At 44.9% G+C, this 16685-nt stretch overlaps 1 protein-coding gene across 3 annotated transcripts; it reads left to right on the top strand.

Annotated features, from left to right (window-relative positions):
• The first annotated feature begins 7385 nt into the window (after positions 1–7385).
• Positions 7386–16324, top strand: LOC121302451 (ubiquitin-conjugating enzyme E2 D4). 3 transcript variants are annotated; one of them, XM_041232433.1, is made up of 7 exons: positions 7386–7604; positions 8560–8623; positions 9351–9382; positions 9566–9643; positions 10350–10455; positions 12626–12719; positions 16129–16324. In XM_041232433.1, the coding sequence occupies exons 1-7, from the start codon at positions 7581–7583 to the stop codon at positions 16145–16147; spliced, it is 417 nt and encodes a 138-aa protein (XP_041088367.1). In that variant the 5' UTR covers positions 7386–7580; the 3' UTR covers positions 16148–16324. The 3 variants fall into 3 exon arrangements, with proteins under 3 accessions (XP_041088367.1, XP_041088368.1, XP_041088366.1); XM_041232432.1 differs by lacking the exon at positions 16129–16324 and adding an exon at positions 13466–15878 and having other exon boundaries at positions 7390–7604; XM_041232434.1 differs by lacking the exons at positions 9566–9643; positions 16129–16324 and adding an exon at positions 13466–15878 and having other exon boundaries at positions 7389–7604.
• Positions 16325–16685: the final 361 nt, after the last annotated feature.

Here is a 16685-nt window from a genome sequence, read left to right as displayed (position 1 = left end):
ACCTTTTTCAACTGCTATGAAGGATTTTAAAAATGGATTATTCTCTAACCCAGGGCTTCTCAAACCCGGTCCTCGGGGAACCGCAGGGTCTCCTGGTTTTCGTTCCAGCTCGGCTCACAATTACTTAACTAAACCGTTAGTTGAACTAATAATGTGTGTTTTTAGTTAAACCTTTTTTTTTCCCCATTGTTTTCAGCTGTTAAACAGTTGGAGATATCAAGTTTAACTACACTTTCACAAGAAATCTGCACAGAGAGAGAGAGAGAGAGACTGCATGTTCTGGCTTCATCACAATCCAATCCTACGGGGAGGGGGGGAAACACAGGCTCTCGGTTCTCATGTTTTTGTGTGCAATCGTCAGACTAGACTTGCGGGGAAAATAGGAGCTCTTATAACCAAATAACATTTTCCTACAGAAGTAGTGTCAGAAATTAAGTTTTTTTTTAATTAGTTTTTTTGCTGGAAAGTGTGTTCTGATTGAAGTAGAAATATAAGAGAATATTAAAATGAAATAAAGGATTTTTTTTTTTTTTTTAAAACCTGCATTTTTAAAAATCTCATTGAGTTTGCTGTACAGGGGCCAGGCATTCGAATCCAATAACCCAATTAACAGGAGAGAAAGCGAAGGAAACTGGAAACGCAGCCAAACGAGCCCTGCACTTTACAGACAAGAACCAGGGCACTTGAGAGGGAGCTTGGCTTCGCATCCTGAGAAAAGGACACAGGCTTAATGGAGATGGAAGAGGGAGGGAGTGGTACAGGAGGGCTCTTCAGCAAGGCAGGGGGAGTGTGACTGATTCAGGGCTTGCTTTGTCTGCTAGGCAACAAGCCCAGGCGGTTTGTTTATTTGTTTTAGTTTAAAGGAGAGCAAAGCTATTCAATTCCATTGCCTGACCAACTGTGCAGATTTGAGTTGCAGTCAGTCGGACTGCTCTGCATGTATTTAGATATGAATTGCTCATATCATTGTAATGAAACTTGGTACTGACATTCTCATTGAGGGCTGTGCAATCTGGGTGTACACTGTGTGTGTTTTACAAGTGTGTGCAGGTGGGGGTGATGTCTTCTGATCCTGGCAGTTCTCTCTCTTTATTTTTTTGTATGTTAAACTTCATGCCCATAGCTATTAAACACGGAGTGGTGATTTAAATATAGAAATACTAAACGAAACTTCAATACAAGGACGAACCTTTCGACTGGAGGTCTTTTGAAAATCTCTCGTTCATTGCGTTTAGGCTATCCTGCGTTTGACTTGTGCAGGGGGCGGGTCCCCTGTCCTCCTTTCCTGTAGTGGTTTGGTAGTGTGCACGACTGCTGTGGTGTGTGTGGATTTGATGTGTGTGTGTGTCTAGAAAGAAAAGTAAAAAGTATCCAAGTGTTTCTGTCACTGTAGATCTAGGACTGTTTTCCTGATTCATTTTATAAGGGAATTCGTAAGATACATCTATTTTTGATTTTTTCAAAGCAAACCGAAAGAACGCAAACAGCTGGTTCGCTCCCGACGCCGGCTCCCCAAACACACAACAGGTCACGAAGTGTTTTCATATTAGTTTCGCCCCTTTTTCCCTTTTAAACGTTTTATTGCTGCTTGCCTCAACACAGGAGCTTAAATTAACTCTGAGGAGCCGGCCCCTGGGAACTCATTAGGCAATTCAATTAGCGAAACACACACAAGGTCGATTCAGGCTCCGAGTGGCCGAGGGACGGGGCAGCCTGCCAGGGACTCTGCAATTAGCCCCCCTGTGGAGGCTGAGGGCGAGTCCTCGGCACCCGCAAGATTCAGCAAGGGTGGACCAGACGTGAGCAGCGTGTTAATTCGGGACCCAGTTCTAAACACAAGCGCACCAAAATTATACCTGTGGTTTAAATTATGCACCACTGTATTGCCCATTACTTCTGCGCATTTACTGCAGTCTGGTGGGCGTCCGACAGACAGACTGACTGGCTCTGTATGCGTATTCATTTGTACAGCTCCCTGTAGATTTTATTTTTTTCGAATGATGAAATGTTGATAGGGTACGGAAAGTTGCCCGACCAAGATTGTGAAGAAACATGCATTATGAAATATAGCATAGGTAGGACAAAGCACATGTACAGTTATACACACAGCGACTGTAGAGGATGCGATATGTGCGGTTGGTGGATGGTATGTGGTGAATTGTACTGTTTTTATAACTATTTCAGTATCCAACAAGCGTACAAAAAACCCTAATCAAAACCATTCTATAAATCCGGCAGCATGACCAGCAGTCAGGACAGCTTATTTCCCGTCCAGGGTTGGAGCAGTGGAAACCAGTTTGAATCGTGTCTAGAATGTGTGCGTTTTAACGGCGGGGGTTGCGTTCTCAGAAGCCACGTTTAGCCGGAATACGCCTGGCTTGTGAACAGACAGACAGAGGGGCAGTTAAGCTCTGCCATCGCTCCCCAGCCCTCACCGCCGCACTGAAAGGCAATGAGCTGTCAGACAGACTCACCAATGAGTTCCTTCAGGCCATGACAGCACTTGTTAGAGGATTCTCCCTGGATTTCAGAACACACCGCCCGGTACAATAACCAAAGGAGGGAAAACAACGAGTAATAGCAGTGTCTCAGAATAAAAACTATTCCAGATTTACAGTGTGAAGTGAGTTCTCTTAACTCAATCCAACACACCACAGAACAAACACCATCACATATCCAGGGTGCTCCCTCCAGTCCAGGGCAGGCTTGAGGCACGGAGACTGAACTGCTCCCTCCCTCACCCCCCTAAGAGAAAGGGTGCTCCCTCCAGTCCAGGGCAGGCTTGAGGCATGAGACTGAACTGCTCCCTCCCTCACCCCCCTAAGAGAAAGGGGGCTCCCTCCAGTCCAGGGCAGACCTGAAGCATGGAGACTGAACTGCTCCCTCCCTCACCTCCCTAAGAGAAAGGGTGCTCCCTCCAGTCCAGGGCAGGCTCTGGGCATAGCTTCATGGTACCACCTTGGGAACATTTCTATATTGTGGTATCACAGTGGCAGGAACCAGTGGTGTGTAATCTAGTACCATGACACCCATCAGCACCAGACAGACAGTGTGCTCCTGAATCAGGACCCCTGCTCTGTGCAGTATCTGCTCCCATGGCTGGCAATGCTGTGCTCTGCTGATGGTTCTGCTAACTAGGCCTCTAGAAAAGCAGAGCTCAACTCTGCAGGTTTTCATCAATTCAGTGATAACAGGGAGCTAAAAAAAAAAAACAAAAGAAGAAAGAGAGAGACATGAAAAGATTGGCCAGTTGCCTAATGGATTTTGTTTTTAGCCTCTTCGATTAGACATCTGCTTGGCAAGCACGAGGTCAGGTTTAATAAATGTTAATTAGCCTCATTAAATTCTTGCACTCGCTCGCTGAGTTCCCCCTCGTTCTCTTTTGATCTTCACTGCCTGGCAGGTTAACCCTTTGAGGCCCGGCTGCATTTAGATCTGCCTCTTTCTAGATCAATTGAATGCACCTCGAATTCATTTATTCAATTGCTTCCCCTGAACTATCCAGACTTGAAACCCCGTGTCCTGCCTCTGATTCGCACATTTTCAAACCCAGCACTCCTGTATATACTACCGGACCCTGATCCCTTGCTTCCTCTGCTGTAGGTCCCCTGGTCTGATTGCAGCACGGACCACTGCAGTAGATCAACCTACAGCACAGGAAGTACCCTTAAGAGATACAGGAATTCAGAAACCAATTTGCTAATAATCATAAAAGGGAAGAAAGTGATTTTAAACCTTTGGTTAGTGCTCTTTTATTACACTTCATTGTGCTTCACCATATCTCTCTGTGCTTTACAATGCTTCCCTGTGCTTTTACCAGACCTCTCTGTGCTTTACAATGCTTCCCTATGCTTTACCAGACCTCTCTGTGCTTTACAATGCTTCCCTATGCTTTACCAGACCTCTCTGTGCTTTACAACGTTTCCCTATGCTTTACCAGACCTCTGTGCTTTACAACGCTTCCCTATGCTTTGCCAGACCTCTCTGTGCTTTACAATGCTTCCCTATACTTTGCCAGACCTCTCTGTGCTTAACAACGCTTCCCTATGCTTTACCAGACCTCTCTGTGCTTTACCAGACCTCTCTGTGCTTTACAATGCTTCCCTATGCTTTGCCAGACCTCTCTGTGCTTTACAATGCTTCCCTATGCTTTGCCAGACCTCTCTGTGCTTTACAATGCTTCCCTATGCTTTGCCAGACCTCTCTGTGCTTTACAATGCTTCCCTATGCTTTACCAGATCTCTCTGTGCTTTACAATGCTTCCCTATGCTTTACCAGATCTCTCTGTGCTTTACAATGCTTCCCTGTACTTCACTTGATCTCTCTGTGCTTTGCAATGCTTCCCTATGCTTTACCAGACCTCTCTGCTCTTTACAATGCTTCCCTATGCTTTACAAGACCTCTCTGTGCTTTACAATGCTTTCACTGCGTTTTATTTTTACCCAGTGCTGAGTTATTGGCCCCCAGTGAACTGAGGTCCACAAAGCTTCAAGCTCCAGTGTTTTAGCTGACAGTAGTCCGATCACGAGACCAGCTCCCCCCCGTCATTTATTAACCTCCGCTGGGCTGTATGAGCAGGATGCGGCCTCGTCACTGAAAGAGGAACAAAATCATTTTCAACATGAGCTCGGAGTGCCGTGGAAAATGGACAGTGCGAAGACAGCAAAACACAGAGCGGGACTTCTTCCCGTTTCTGTCTCTAGGAGACTCCCTTCACAGACAAGCACAGCAATGACATAGAGAGACCCAGAGCACAGCGCACAGCACAGGTGACAGAGCAGGGCTTCATTCTTCACTACACCTTCACCAGGCTTCCGCTGTGCTGCTTTATACTTTGCCATGCTTTTACTACGGGAGACTTTTACCAGGCAGAGCCACAGAACCTACATGAAAGTCTAATGCTTTTCCAATGACCTCTTTGTAGAGCAATGCTGGGTAGCGACATCAGCCGTGAGATATCTACAAGATAACCATAATGCGTGTGTCTTTGATTACTGGAGCATGCGGTATCTATGAAGTGATGGCAGATTAGGAAGGATTTACTGGAGCTAGCTCTATAAGATTGATGAAGTCATGAAGTCTGCTTTTTCAAAGCACCCTTCAAGAGACTGTCTATTGACACTGTGCCCACTAGCCTATAGAATGTAGTGTTGCGGATAGGGTCCATCAGCGTTGCATTGTTAGCTGTGCCATTGCTGTCCACAGAAGTTACAAAGGTCTTGTCTGCAACAAAACATGAGGAGAGTTTTTTTTTTTTTTTTGCACTGTAAGCGTGATCTTCACAGTGAAACAGAAAGCAGCACCAGTAGGATATCCATGATCCCTAATTGACTTCTTATTAATTTCCACCCTGGTGAGTCAGCATATTCTGCAGTATGCTATGCAAGGCGCCGGCCCTATTTTCCAGGAACAGATTATTTCTGCAACAGTGTGCTGCTTGGTGACACACTGGCAAAGTTCAAATAGACAGGGTGTGGAAATTTATTTATTTATTTATTTATTTTTAAAGTTTAACCTCTACAAGGTTCACAGCAATATCTGCTAAAGCCCCACCACAAGATGCATCTGGCTCGTTCTCCACGAGGGCTTTTTTGCAGACCCTAAACGTAATGCTGAAGAACAAGCCACTTTTTCAATGGCTTGAAAGCTGGTTCCAGGAGACCTAGTTTGAGGTTTGCTGTATCAAACCCCAAGACTCCCCTGGTGTGCCGCGCAGTGGCCTGAAACCAAGTTCTAAGCCACAAAGTAGCATCAATGTTCCCTCAGCTTTAGAGCGCTTCCCTGCTGACGATGGCGTGGTGTCGGGCTGCTGATAATGAGATACAACGAGTCGGGCATGTCTGTAACACTTGAACTTCCTCAGTAATTTCACTTCAGCAGTGTCTTTTGGGTCAAAGCGTCTTACTGGCTGAAAAGCATGTCAGTCATTAGGGGAAGCAGCTGGTTGATTACTGACGGGAAGAGGTAGGGACAATTTTGTGAGCTTTACTATACTCTTCTGTGATTTACCATGCTTTACTATGATGTGTACCGCAGTAAGCTTTTACAAGGGGAACCAATGCTAATGTATATTTTCTTGAGTAATGAGTATGAAATGTATGTCTTTATATAGCTGTGGTGGAATGGAAAGCCATGATACTAACTTTAAAAGCTGTTCCAGCAGGAGGAAGCATACAGATTCTCTAGAGACAAGCCCGTACTGTGTGTGTGTGTGTGTGTGTGTGTGTGTGTGTGTGTGTGTGTGTGTGTGTGTGTGTGTGTGTGTGTGTGTGTGTGTGTGTTGTAAAACACTGCCCTCTTGTGGTTTAAGCGATTTAATCCTTAGTGTGGAGGCCAGATGAACGTAGCTTCTCCAGGTTGAAAATAATGTCTGAAACACTGCAGTCTATTGAGCAACGGTAAAGGGAGGAGAGGTGTTTTGTAAGTTTCGTTTTTTCACCTCCTTGCCCTTTCCTGAAGCCCCCAGTAGTTATAACGCTATCCAGACTATGGATCACTCTATAGAGACATTTACAAACGAGAGGAGGCTATTCGGCCCACCAGAGCTCGTCCGGTTCCGAGAAGCTGATGAACTCAGAACTCTGTCAAGTCGGGTCTGAAAGGATCCCAGTGATTCGCAGCATCGCCAACACGACTAGGCAGCCCATTCCATCCCCTCACCACTCTCTGCGTGAAGAAGGGCCTCCTTCCCTCTGTCCTAAGTCTCTCCCCTTAATTTCCAAACTGCATCCCCTGGTTCTGGTTTCTGTGCTGCTCCTCGTGCTATTTGATGGCGTTTGCTTAGATCATGCCGGGCGGTTCTGGGTTCTGCTGGGTTCTGCTGGGAATCCTAACAGCCGGAGGTTCCTCACTCCATTCCAGTAACCAGACAGACCCAGCGACTCTGCGCAGACTTTTTTAAAGGACGTTTTTCATTTTGCATCACTGAAAAGCGTGCGTGCATCCTTGCGTGCTCAGCACAGACTAGCTGCAGTCTTGCACGGTCTTCTCGTGGACTGGTTTGGACCCACGCGAGTCGCAATTTAATAATAACACGTTCCACGGTAAGAGCCATGTGCCCCCCAACCCCCCTCGACTCCGCAAATATCTGACTAAAAGAGAATGCGATAAAAATGATAGTGGTGTCTATGTTCAGACAACGCTGTGTGCGAAAGGGTTGCATTGCTGTTTGCTGTAGAACACTGCCCCCTCGCGTTAGAAAGCACACCTACACTAAAACTGAATTTCCCAAATACAGCACCGCACGCGTGTCGCTTTAAAACTGTATGCGTTTTAATACTTGCAGACGATCGCGCACACGTAGGAGAAACGCGTTTGAAAACTACAATTCCCAGGGAACCCTGCGCGGCCGCGGCCCTTGCCGGCTCTCGCGAGAGCACGGCGGCTGCGCTGTCAGAGGAGAGAAGGGGTCCGGACTGGAGCTGCAGAGTTGAATCCGGTAAAGAATCACAATATACTGGAAACACCACAATCAAACTGAACAGAGGTTCAATAGCATTGCTGTTTATATTATCTTCATTTATTTATATATAAAAAATAATAAAAAAAAAAAAAAAACAAACATTGCAAATCAACCAGTAATGGCGCTGAAAAGGATCCAAAAGGTGAGTGATTTATAATTTTAATTTAATTTAATTTAATTTATTTATTTATTATCTTTGGATTGTTTTGCTGCTCTTGAATCGTTTGCCTTGTTTTTCTTGCGCCTTCTCAGTGTTTTTATTCGATCCAAAAAAAAAAAAAAAAAATTGCATTGCAATGCGGCCCTGCGTTGCTGTGTGTGTTTGAAATTGAGGTGTTTCAATCTGACAGGGTGGGGGGTTTGCTAAATAGTGTCCCCCCTACCCCGGCTTGTGTGAGTGAGTGAGTGAGCCGCCTACTGCGCAAGCGCGGCGACTGACAGCTGGGACGAGGCTGCCAAATACTGAACCCCAATGTCAAAGTGCCCATATAAGGAGCGAGAAGCGGGGCGCGGGGGCAGGGAGGGTATTTTTAACCCCAGCCAGCTGCGATATTAAGTCGTTTAAGAATAGGGGGGGTATAACAGCAATTTTAGTGTGTATATCTGGCCTTGCCTTGCACCGCCACCTCTACGAGTGTAAAGTAACACTGCACAGAAATCGCGAATGAGCGATTAAATCCACGCGTAGTGACGTGTAGTGTGTGCCAGATGCTGGATGGGCTATGCTTTATTCTTGATGTCGTTGCAACACAGCAGCGCCCGGTGCACCTGCATCGCAAACACAGACAGCGATTGCTGACAAGGGTGCTGTCTTAATTGCAGCATCATCCGCTGTCCACACACAGCTCCCTAAAACTGCACAGCCAGTGAATGCGAATTGAAAGGCTGCTCTGTGTGCATTGTTGGGGGGTAACTCGGTAACGCAATGCTGTAATCTGATTACATTTCACTTGGAAATGAAACGGTGCTGTTTTTTTTTTTTTGCTCTGCTATGCTCTGACTGGTTAATTTTTATAAGGGATTATAGCTGCCTGCATGACCTGTGGCTCTGGAGCAAAACCTGCTTCCCAATAACTGGGTGTCTTTTGCATTGGCAGGAACTGACAGATCTGCAGAGAGACCCTCCAGCACAGTGCTCAGCAGGGCCAGTGGGGGATGATTGTAAGTATGGGTTCAGAATGGATTTGAGTTAAACAGGAGGCTTCATGAGCTGCCCTACTGTCTCAGTTCTAATGTTCTGTCCTCCCCCCTGCACCAAAAGTCATCAAAAGTTTTTCATCTCCTAGAATTTTAGGGTTTAAAACATAATTAAAAAAAAAAAAAAAATATATATATATATATATATACACACACACACACATATATATATATATATAAACATTTAGATCTTTTATTTAACGTAATGCAAATTAGCGATTGTCTAATTGATGACTTTTTCACATGCAATTCATTTAAAATAGAAAGAGAAAAAGACACATGACCGCAAATGGTGAAAGGCATTTTAGAAGTTGTTTGAGGCCACACTTGTATTTTTAGATTCCAGATATAAAAGCCACAGTTGCAGGCGCTCTGCTTGGACCATTGAACCTCTTTAGACTGGCTGAGAGCCGGCAGCGTTTACAGGCGCGCTGATTCAGCTGTTTTTATCCTTATGCTCTTATACAAATGCATGGGACAGCCTACCAGGCGATGCAGTGGGGTTTAAAACAGTGTGAGCACGTAAACAAACGACCATCGTCAAATCAGACACTTCCCGCGCCCACACGGTGTGCTAACAAGGAACAAGCCTTGACTGGCCAGACGGCCTCGTCTCTGAGCAAACGTTTCTTATGTTGCATCGATTTTTATATGCACTGACGTACCTCCTCTTCTTTTTAATGTGTTTCAGTATTTCACTGGCAGGCGACAATCATGGGGCCGGTACGTAGAAGCAGCGCTTTCCCCTCTGTCTCTCTGTCTCTCTCAGTCTCTCTGTCTCTGTGTTTCTCTGTCTCTCTGCGTATATCGCTGTTTTTTTTTTCAGCTGTCGCGTTGTGCTTTTCTGTTTCTAATCGTTACCCTTGTGCTGTTTTTTTTTCTTTTTTTTTTCGTTTTTTCTTTTAGAACGACAGTCCATACCAAGGTGGGGTTTTCTTTCTGACTATTCACTTTCCTACAGATTACCCTTTCAAACCGCCAAAGGTAAGCCGCTGTAATGACACGGGTCTGTTTCAGCAGCCATCCTGGGATAGCCGGGGGTCTACCAAGCCTGGGGTGTGCTTTTAGATGGGACCTGCAGCTGAGGGGAGGCTAAAGGGAGGGTTTCAATGAAGGGGTACCAAAAAAGGGTCAGTAACGTACACCCCTTTCCTCGGCCGCAAATTCAGAGTGAAGGAGTTCATGACTGTGACATGTACAGAATGAGAAATTGAATTGTTTAATAAACACTTAACAAGCTGTGTTTTAAGACCTAGATGTCAATAGCATCAAGGTTTCCAGTATGTGGAATAACTTCGGTTGTTCTCAAGACGCCCCACGCAATCCGTTACTCCCCAAAAAAATGTATTTTAGTGATTGCATAAGATCAGTCCAAGGTCTGTGAAACTAGCTGTACATAATTTTTATTTTCCTTGTGTTGATATTTATAAGCATTAAAAAGAATTCGCTACCCCTTTAATAGGAACAGCTGGGGGAAAGTTTAGCTGAAAATCAGCAGCTGTCTCTAGAAAGGATTACCGATCCCCAAAAGCAGCCGAACCAGGATAGAGTTCTTCAGAACGGTTTCTCGTTTACACTGTTCTTAATAGTCGCCGCTTCAGTGAGATGTGTCTGTCTGGAGTGCTGTAGGGTTATCAGAGAGCGCTCTCTCGGGGGTCGTCGGTGTGTTGACCTCGTGTCCTGGTTTCAGGTGGCGTTCACGACGAAGATCTACCACCCCAATATAAACAGCAACGGTAGCATCTGCCTCGATATCCTGAGGTCGCAGTGGTCTCCCGCACTCACAGTATCAAAAGGTAAGACTCCCTCCCCCTCCCCAATCTCTGACTGGCCTTGGCATCGCTTCACCACTGGGGGGGGCGGTGCAGCCCTTCAGTGGGCCCCTCCCACCGCCAAGATTCGAAACAGGCAGCACCTTTACTAAGAGAGCCGCTGGGGTCCTGTGAGCCACCACATCATATAGCTGTAGTGCTGGAACAAAATATTAACCCCTCGCTGGCAGCAGGAATTTAGTTCACATGGAAGGCAGAATGACCATGTGCACTCCGAAGTAGGGTTTGTCCTGTTTTACCAGTCAGTGGAGAGAGAGAGAGAGAGAGAGAGAGAGAGAGAGAGAGAGCGAGAGAGCGAGCGAGAGAGAGAGAGAAAGAGAAAACCCTCTTCTGGATAGCAGGAACGTGTGTTGTTGATTTCAGACGTCATTTATGCATTTATTCCCTTGTGCATCTTCTTCATATATACATACTGTTTGATGAACGAATGCCACCAAGGAAGCATTTGTTTTGAATATTTTTTTCACTTACAATTGGCGATTGTCCACAGAGTGCACTAATTACAAGGTGCGTTTCAGCATTTTAAATTAAACACACGAGGAAACCAGAAACATGGTATTTTCTCACCTTTTTTGTTTTTTGTATGTAGCAAATATCAGCCTACTCTTTAAAATAATTGGTTGGCTATTTTTTTTTTTTTTTTTTTTTAAATGCTTAGATTCTAGTTTATGCCTTTTCAATGATGATATTCTATATATGTATCATGAATCACCCTCAATCTTACCACCCTCTCACATTTCGTCTGTGTGTGTATTGAGAAGGGTTATGGGATGTTGCTATGGAAACTGAGCTATGCCTTTCTCTGTTATGTGTTGGGGGCTGATATCATGGGCTGATATTTTCAAACCACGCTAAGATCAAAGTAACTGAAGGTCTCCTGAAGCATTCTCAGTTTTCGTGTATAACTTGAATTTTTGTCATTAAGAAAATAGGAGTTAATTAAAGACTGGAGTTAACACCTAGAAAATATGGCTCATGGTTTTTCCTCCCAGAGAAAGACTCGAAGCTTGTGTTGCGAATGCTGTACTAGCGAGGAAGAGCGTCTGAGAGCTGGGAAGGTTTCTGTTGCATTTACTATCGGCTTAAACGGCTTTTTTAAATGTTCAAGCTTTTTAACTTGCAGAATCAGGAATGTTTGTTCCCGTTCAGAAAATGTGTCGTAAAAATCACTTTTTATAAATTGCTGCAGCGTGTGCCTGCGTGTGTAAGACAGCGTGTGCCTGCGTGTGTAAGACAGCGTGTGCCTGCGTGTGTAAGACAGCGTGTGCCTGCGTGTGTAAGACAGCGTGTGCCTGCGTGTGTAAGACAGCGTGTACGGCATTGGTTTTTTTGGTTTTATATGGAAGACATTGCACAAACTCAAGCCTATATTGAACACACAAGCACTTGTAACGCTGTGTTTAAACTCCTATTAACAACCCTATTAAAAAAAAATTATAAATTATGTATCATGTTCAATACCAAGACAAATATAGACCGTCGTTGTTCTTAAAAAAGCTTGGGGTTTGTTTTTTTAGTAAACGTTGTTTGTGACAGTTTGTGGCAGTGTGCCTGAGCGCTCGTTGTCATGGAAAAGCAGATCAAAGCTGAGAATTGTGTGCATATGCATTTTTTTTTATTATTTTGTGGCTCTTAATTGCTCTGCAGTACCTCCTTCAGTTAGAGTGAATGCGTCTCCATCAATACTTTCACTGATTGCTTGCTCCAGATGCAACAATTAGTTGGCAAGCCTGTATCTGATTTTCTGCCACTAAACGAGCCTCGATTTTTGGAGTCACAGGGTCTGGCGACGGCTCCCTCCAGACGGGAAGGTTCGAACGCATGGGGACACTTTTTCCAGTGATGGAGCTTTAGGCTTTCTTTATAAAAAGCACACGGGGTCTAAAGGTTGTAGCAGACCTGGGGTGTAAGTAGATGTGTAACTGTACCGATCACAATGTGCAGGTTGCATTGGTCCTCAGGGGCTACTTGCGTGATGCATAATGAGATCAAGTGATCATTCAGCAGAGGACTTCTTCGTTAAAAGACAGGGGAGGGGTGGGAGTGCATTTCCACATTGATGTCAAGTGAGATACCGACTAATCCTGCAGTGTCTTTAACTCGGTGTGTTTATCTGTTTCTCTCGGCTGCACAGTTCTATTATCCATCTGCTCGCTGCTTTGTGACCCCAACCCAGACGATCCACTGGTCCCAGAGATCGCACACACCTACAAAGCTGACAGGGAAAAGTAAGTGTCCCGAAGAATCTCGCCTTAAAACAACACAAACCTCTATCCTGTAGTGCAGTGGTCGATAAAGCTGGGCCCCTGGGTGCCAGCTGACATTGCACAGAGAAATATTGATCTTGTTACAATCTGTTACTCTCAATTTTTATAAATGTCATGCATTGTAATGTCATTTTACAAGTGGTAGGTTAAAGGTCACAAGAGCAGAATTGTCCCTTCTCATGGGGTTCCTGGAGCGGCACGCCTGGTAAAGGCACGGCCGAGTGCTGTGCAGGATGAGTCATGCAGTCAGGGGAGCGCAGGTTCGTGTCCTGGCTGTGCAAAGTTGCCTGTCTTTGCCAGGGATTCCGCAGGGAGCTTTGCAGTGGCTCTGGCGCTCCTGCTGGTTAGGAAGGCAGACCCGACAGGGACTGTTCCTCCACACCACGCTATAGCGGACCCTGCTGGCCAGGTGAGCTCAGGCGGACACCTGCAGGGCTGGCCTTTAGCCCTCCAGAGGTCGCTGGCATTCTCTGTCGAGTTCCCGGGTGTGAAGAGGTGATCGGGGGACATCCGCTAACCTTCAGCCCTCCTGAGCTGTGAGGGGAATTGGACATTCTAAATTAAGGAGAAAATCGATGGTAAAATAATTGTGTGCTCGTCCTTCGGGCAAATCGTAATTTAAAAGTACAGCAGCAAATCGTTTCATATGCAGAATATAAATTGCTAATACCTGTTGCCTTTTTTCTTTTTTTTTTTTCTGATTTCAGATATAACAGACTAGCCAGAGAATGGACGCAAAAATATGCAATGTGAAAAAAAAAAGAGAGCGTTTTACACACACACACACACACACACACACACACAACACAACAAAATAATAATAATAAAAAAAACTAAACAAAAAAAGAAACGACAGCAGATCCTTGAAAGAGAAAATCCAAACTCCAGTGTAAATAAACCCCAGACTGGATGCCGTTTGTTTACCTGGTGCCCCAGTGCCATTTGCAATGACTTTTCTACTCTCAGCTGTGGGGAGAAGATCACACAAAACACAACCTTAGGGGATGAAGACACTGCAGACTGCAAACTCAGAAACACGACTGTGTCTTTTAATATTATTATTATTATTATTTTGTTATTATTATTATTATTGTTGTTGTACTGTTTACTTTAAAGTATTGAATGCTTAGAGTCTGGGCTAGGAGTTGGAAAGGCTTTAGAAGTTGCCCGCCTCTCCAGTTAAACTGGTACGTTCTTGAACCCTTGGCAATGCGGACAGGGGTATCACAGTATATGCTGTTACTGGAGGCTAGAGCTATCAGTGCTGTGGCAGGCAGGCGTCCTTTTATTTGAGCCACAAATGGAGCTTGCTTGTCACAGTTAATAGGAAGTTTCAGTGAAATGTATTCGAACTCCACGTTCATGTCATTCTCTGCTGCCAGCAGAAAAAAGGTGTTTATTTATTTATTTATTTATTTATTGTATCGCAAACAGATTCTTTTTTTTAATTAAGGGATTCTCAGCTTTTTTTAAAAAAAACTTTTTATCACAGTTCTGTACTATATGCATACCGCAGCATATACTGTGCCTCCAAACCCTAGAAAGATGTCATAACCAGCGCTTTTAAAAAAAAAACAAACAAAAAAAACGTTCATACCTCTCATTGGTGAAAATACTTTCAAACAAGATATTTCTGATTGATGAATTTTACCCCCCCACCCCCCCGCTGTGTGGGTGGGGAGTCAGATAAGGTATTAAAGAGACAGTATCACGCCTTTTTAAAATCCAGACCATGCGAGATGCATTAAAACTTTACTGTTGTTTTCCCGTCCGTCTGTTTTAAATTTCAGCCACAGTCTTGAAGTTAGCATCTTCTTTCAGCCCGTCGGGCAGCAGCCAGGTGCGCTTGCCAGAGTCCCCTGTTTGTTTTCACTGGAGAGAGAGAGAGAGAGAGAGAGAGAGAGAGAGAGAGAGAGAGCGCATGTTGGGTTCCAGTTCCCCTGTGCTCGCTTTGCAGGCTGTAGCCGGCTGGACGTCTCCTGCAGCCGCCCTGCGGCACCGCACCGCTCGCTCCTGTGGAAACAGCGGTGAAGTGTTTGCACACGGAGACATTTGATTTTGCATAGCTACACTTTGTAGTTTTAGAAGCAGTAAAATACAGCAGAATATTGAAAAGCAATGGGATAAATAGACTCCACACCATGCATGATACCTGGAGGGTTAAATACAAAGGAATAGTAGATTGTTGCATCATTAACAGAACAGTAAATGACATCACAAGCACATTCATAGATTTTAATAGAAATAAGTGAGTGTAGTTACCATGGAATCAGTAGCTTAGAAGTACCCCCAAGGTTAGTTTTCAATCACATTTCCCCTCGACAAAGGTATTACACCTTGCGCACGTGTTGCAAATAAACTGATTTCTCAGGTATAGCCTTGCAGGAGGCAGGATTCTCTTTTTACAGGGAAACAAAGAGAATAACAAAACACAGGTGAGATGCAATCATGCATAAAGAATGTACGTGCAGCACTGTGAAGGGTTAATCGTGATACTGTCTCTTCAACACCTGCTGCACTGGGAGTGAATTTGCTCAGTGTCAAAGTGAACATTTGGGGGAAACGATACAAATAGGGTTAGTGTGAGCATGTATGCAAATGAGGGAAGAAATTATTGTTATTTTTTTTTTTTTTTAAGTGCTTGGTTAGTAAATCTGTTTTGTTGAAACGGAGGGATTGCATTTCCTGTTCTCTGTGCTCCTTCAAAACCTCGTTAACCAGCAGCAGGAAGGGTTACATGCTTGTTCCAGGTACTGCTGTGAGCTTCACAACACGCTAAAGTTGCTCATCCCTGTTGCACTGGCGTGCGCTCGCAGCTTCCGTTAGTTCCTCTGACCGGCCTTGTTTTGAGGAATCCTTGCAAAGAGTTGGATCAGAGGCTCAGTGTTTTTTTTTTTTTTTTTTTTTAAGACCGTTATAAATGCATGGCCTAACAGGTGACACTGGGAATATTCAAAAAGCAATGACTCTGTAATGCCAAAGCAGAGCCCTTTAGTAGGGGGCACATGGTGTGCTAACTTTAAGTCTTGCTGTCATTGCTCGGTAATTCCTTCACCACAGTCTTTGCAAGGATTCTTGAAAGCATGGCGGGCTGTTGGAGTAGACCGGCCCCCCACCAAAACAAAAAAGGGAGTTCCGACTTTCTCCCACAGCTTTGTTTTTCTGCCCGGAGAAATCAGAAACACAGCTTTGAGTGCGTTCTAAAAATCCTAAAAGGTGCAATGGTTCGGTCAGCCTTTGTTTTGGCCGCGGTTTGGAGTTCTTGAAGGAAGAGCGTTGAAAAACGCAAATCGGTGTATTTCGTACCACGCTGTCCCCGAAGGCACGTGCGAGCGCATGTTTGTTTGTTTGTTTGTTTGTTTTCTGCCAGGTGCCAGTGCTGCATTTGAAAGCCCGGTTGATGTCCAGCGATTGAAGACACGAGACGCGGACGCCGCTCACTCCTCGTTTACACTTTGATCACGTCGATGCGCTCCCCCAGCGAGGACCTGCAAGAGGAATTTAGCAACAAGAAACTAGAATGTGACAACACTAAATAAATAAATACATCTCCTTTTGTTTTATAAGTACGTTGAACGTTATTTTCCAGCCTGATAGGACTGTGGTGTTATTTAATGCTTCAATGAGAGAATGAGATAGGGAGGCTCTTATACTCTCTGAACAGCCTCCCTCTGCTCTGTGTTGGTGGAGCAGAGAATGAGATAGGGAGGCTCTTGTACTCTCTGAACAGCCTCCTTCAGCTCTATTGGTGGAGCAGAGAATGAGATAGGGAGGCTCTTGTACTCTCTGAACAGCCTCCCTCTGCTCTGTGTTGGTGGAGCAGAGAATGAGATAGGGAGGCTCTTATACTCTCTGAACAGCCTCCCTCTGCTCTGTATTGGTGGAGCAGAGAATGAGATAGGGAGGCTCTTGTACTCTCTGAACAGC

Source organism: Polyodon spathula, chromosome 29 (genome assembly GCF_017654505.1).
Source record: "Polyodon spathula isolate WHYD16114869_AA chromosome 29, ASM1765450v1, whole genome shotgun sequence".
Classification (NCBI taxonomy): Eukaryota; Metazoa; Chordata; class Actinopteri; order Acipenseriformes; family Polyodontidae; genus Polyodon; species Polyodon spathula.
This window is presented reverse-complemented; position numbering and strand designations above follow the sequence as displayed.

Coding starts and splice junctions, on each gene's coding strand:
- LOC121302451 (XM_041232432.1), top strand. CDS start 7,581: ATGGCGCTGAAAAGGATCCAAAAG. Junction 7,605..8,559: donor CGCTGAAAAGGATCCAAAAG/GTGAGTGATTTA, acceptor TTGCATTGGCAG/GAACTGACAGATCTGCAGAG. Junction 9,383..9,565: donor AGGCGACAATCATGGGGCCG/GTACGTAGAAGC, acceptor TTTTTCTTTTAG/AACGACAGTCCATACCAAGG.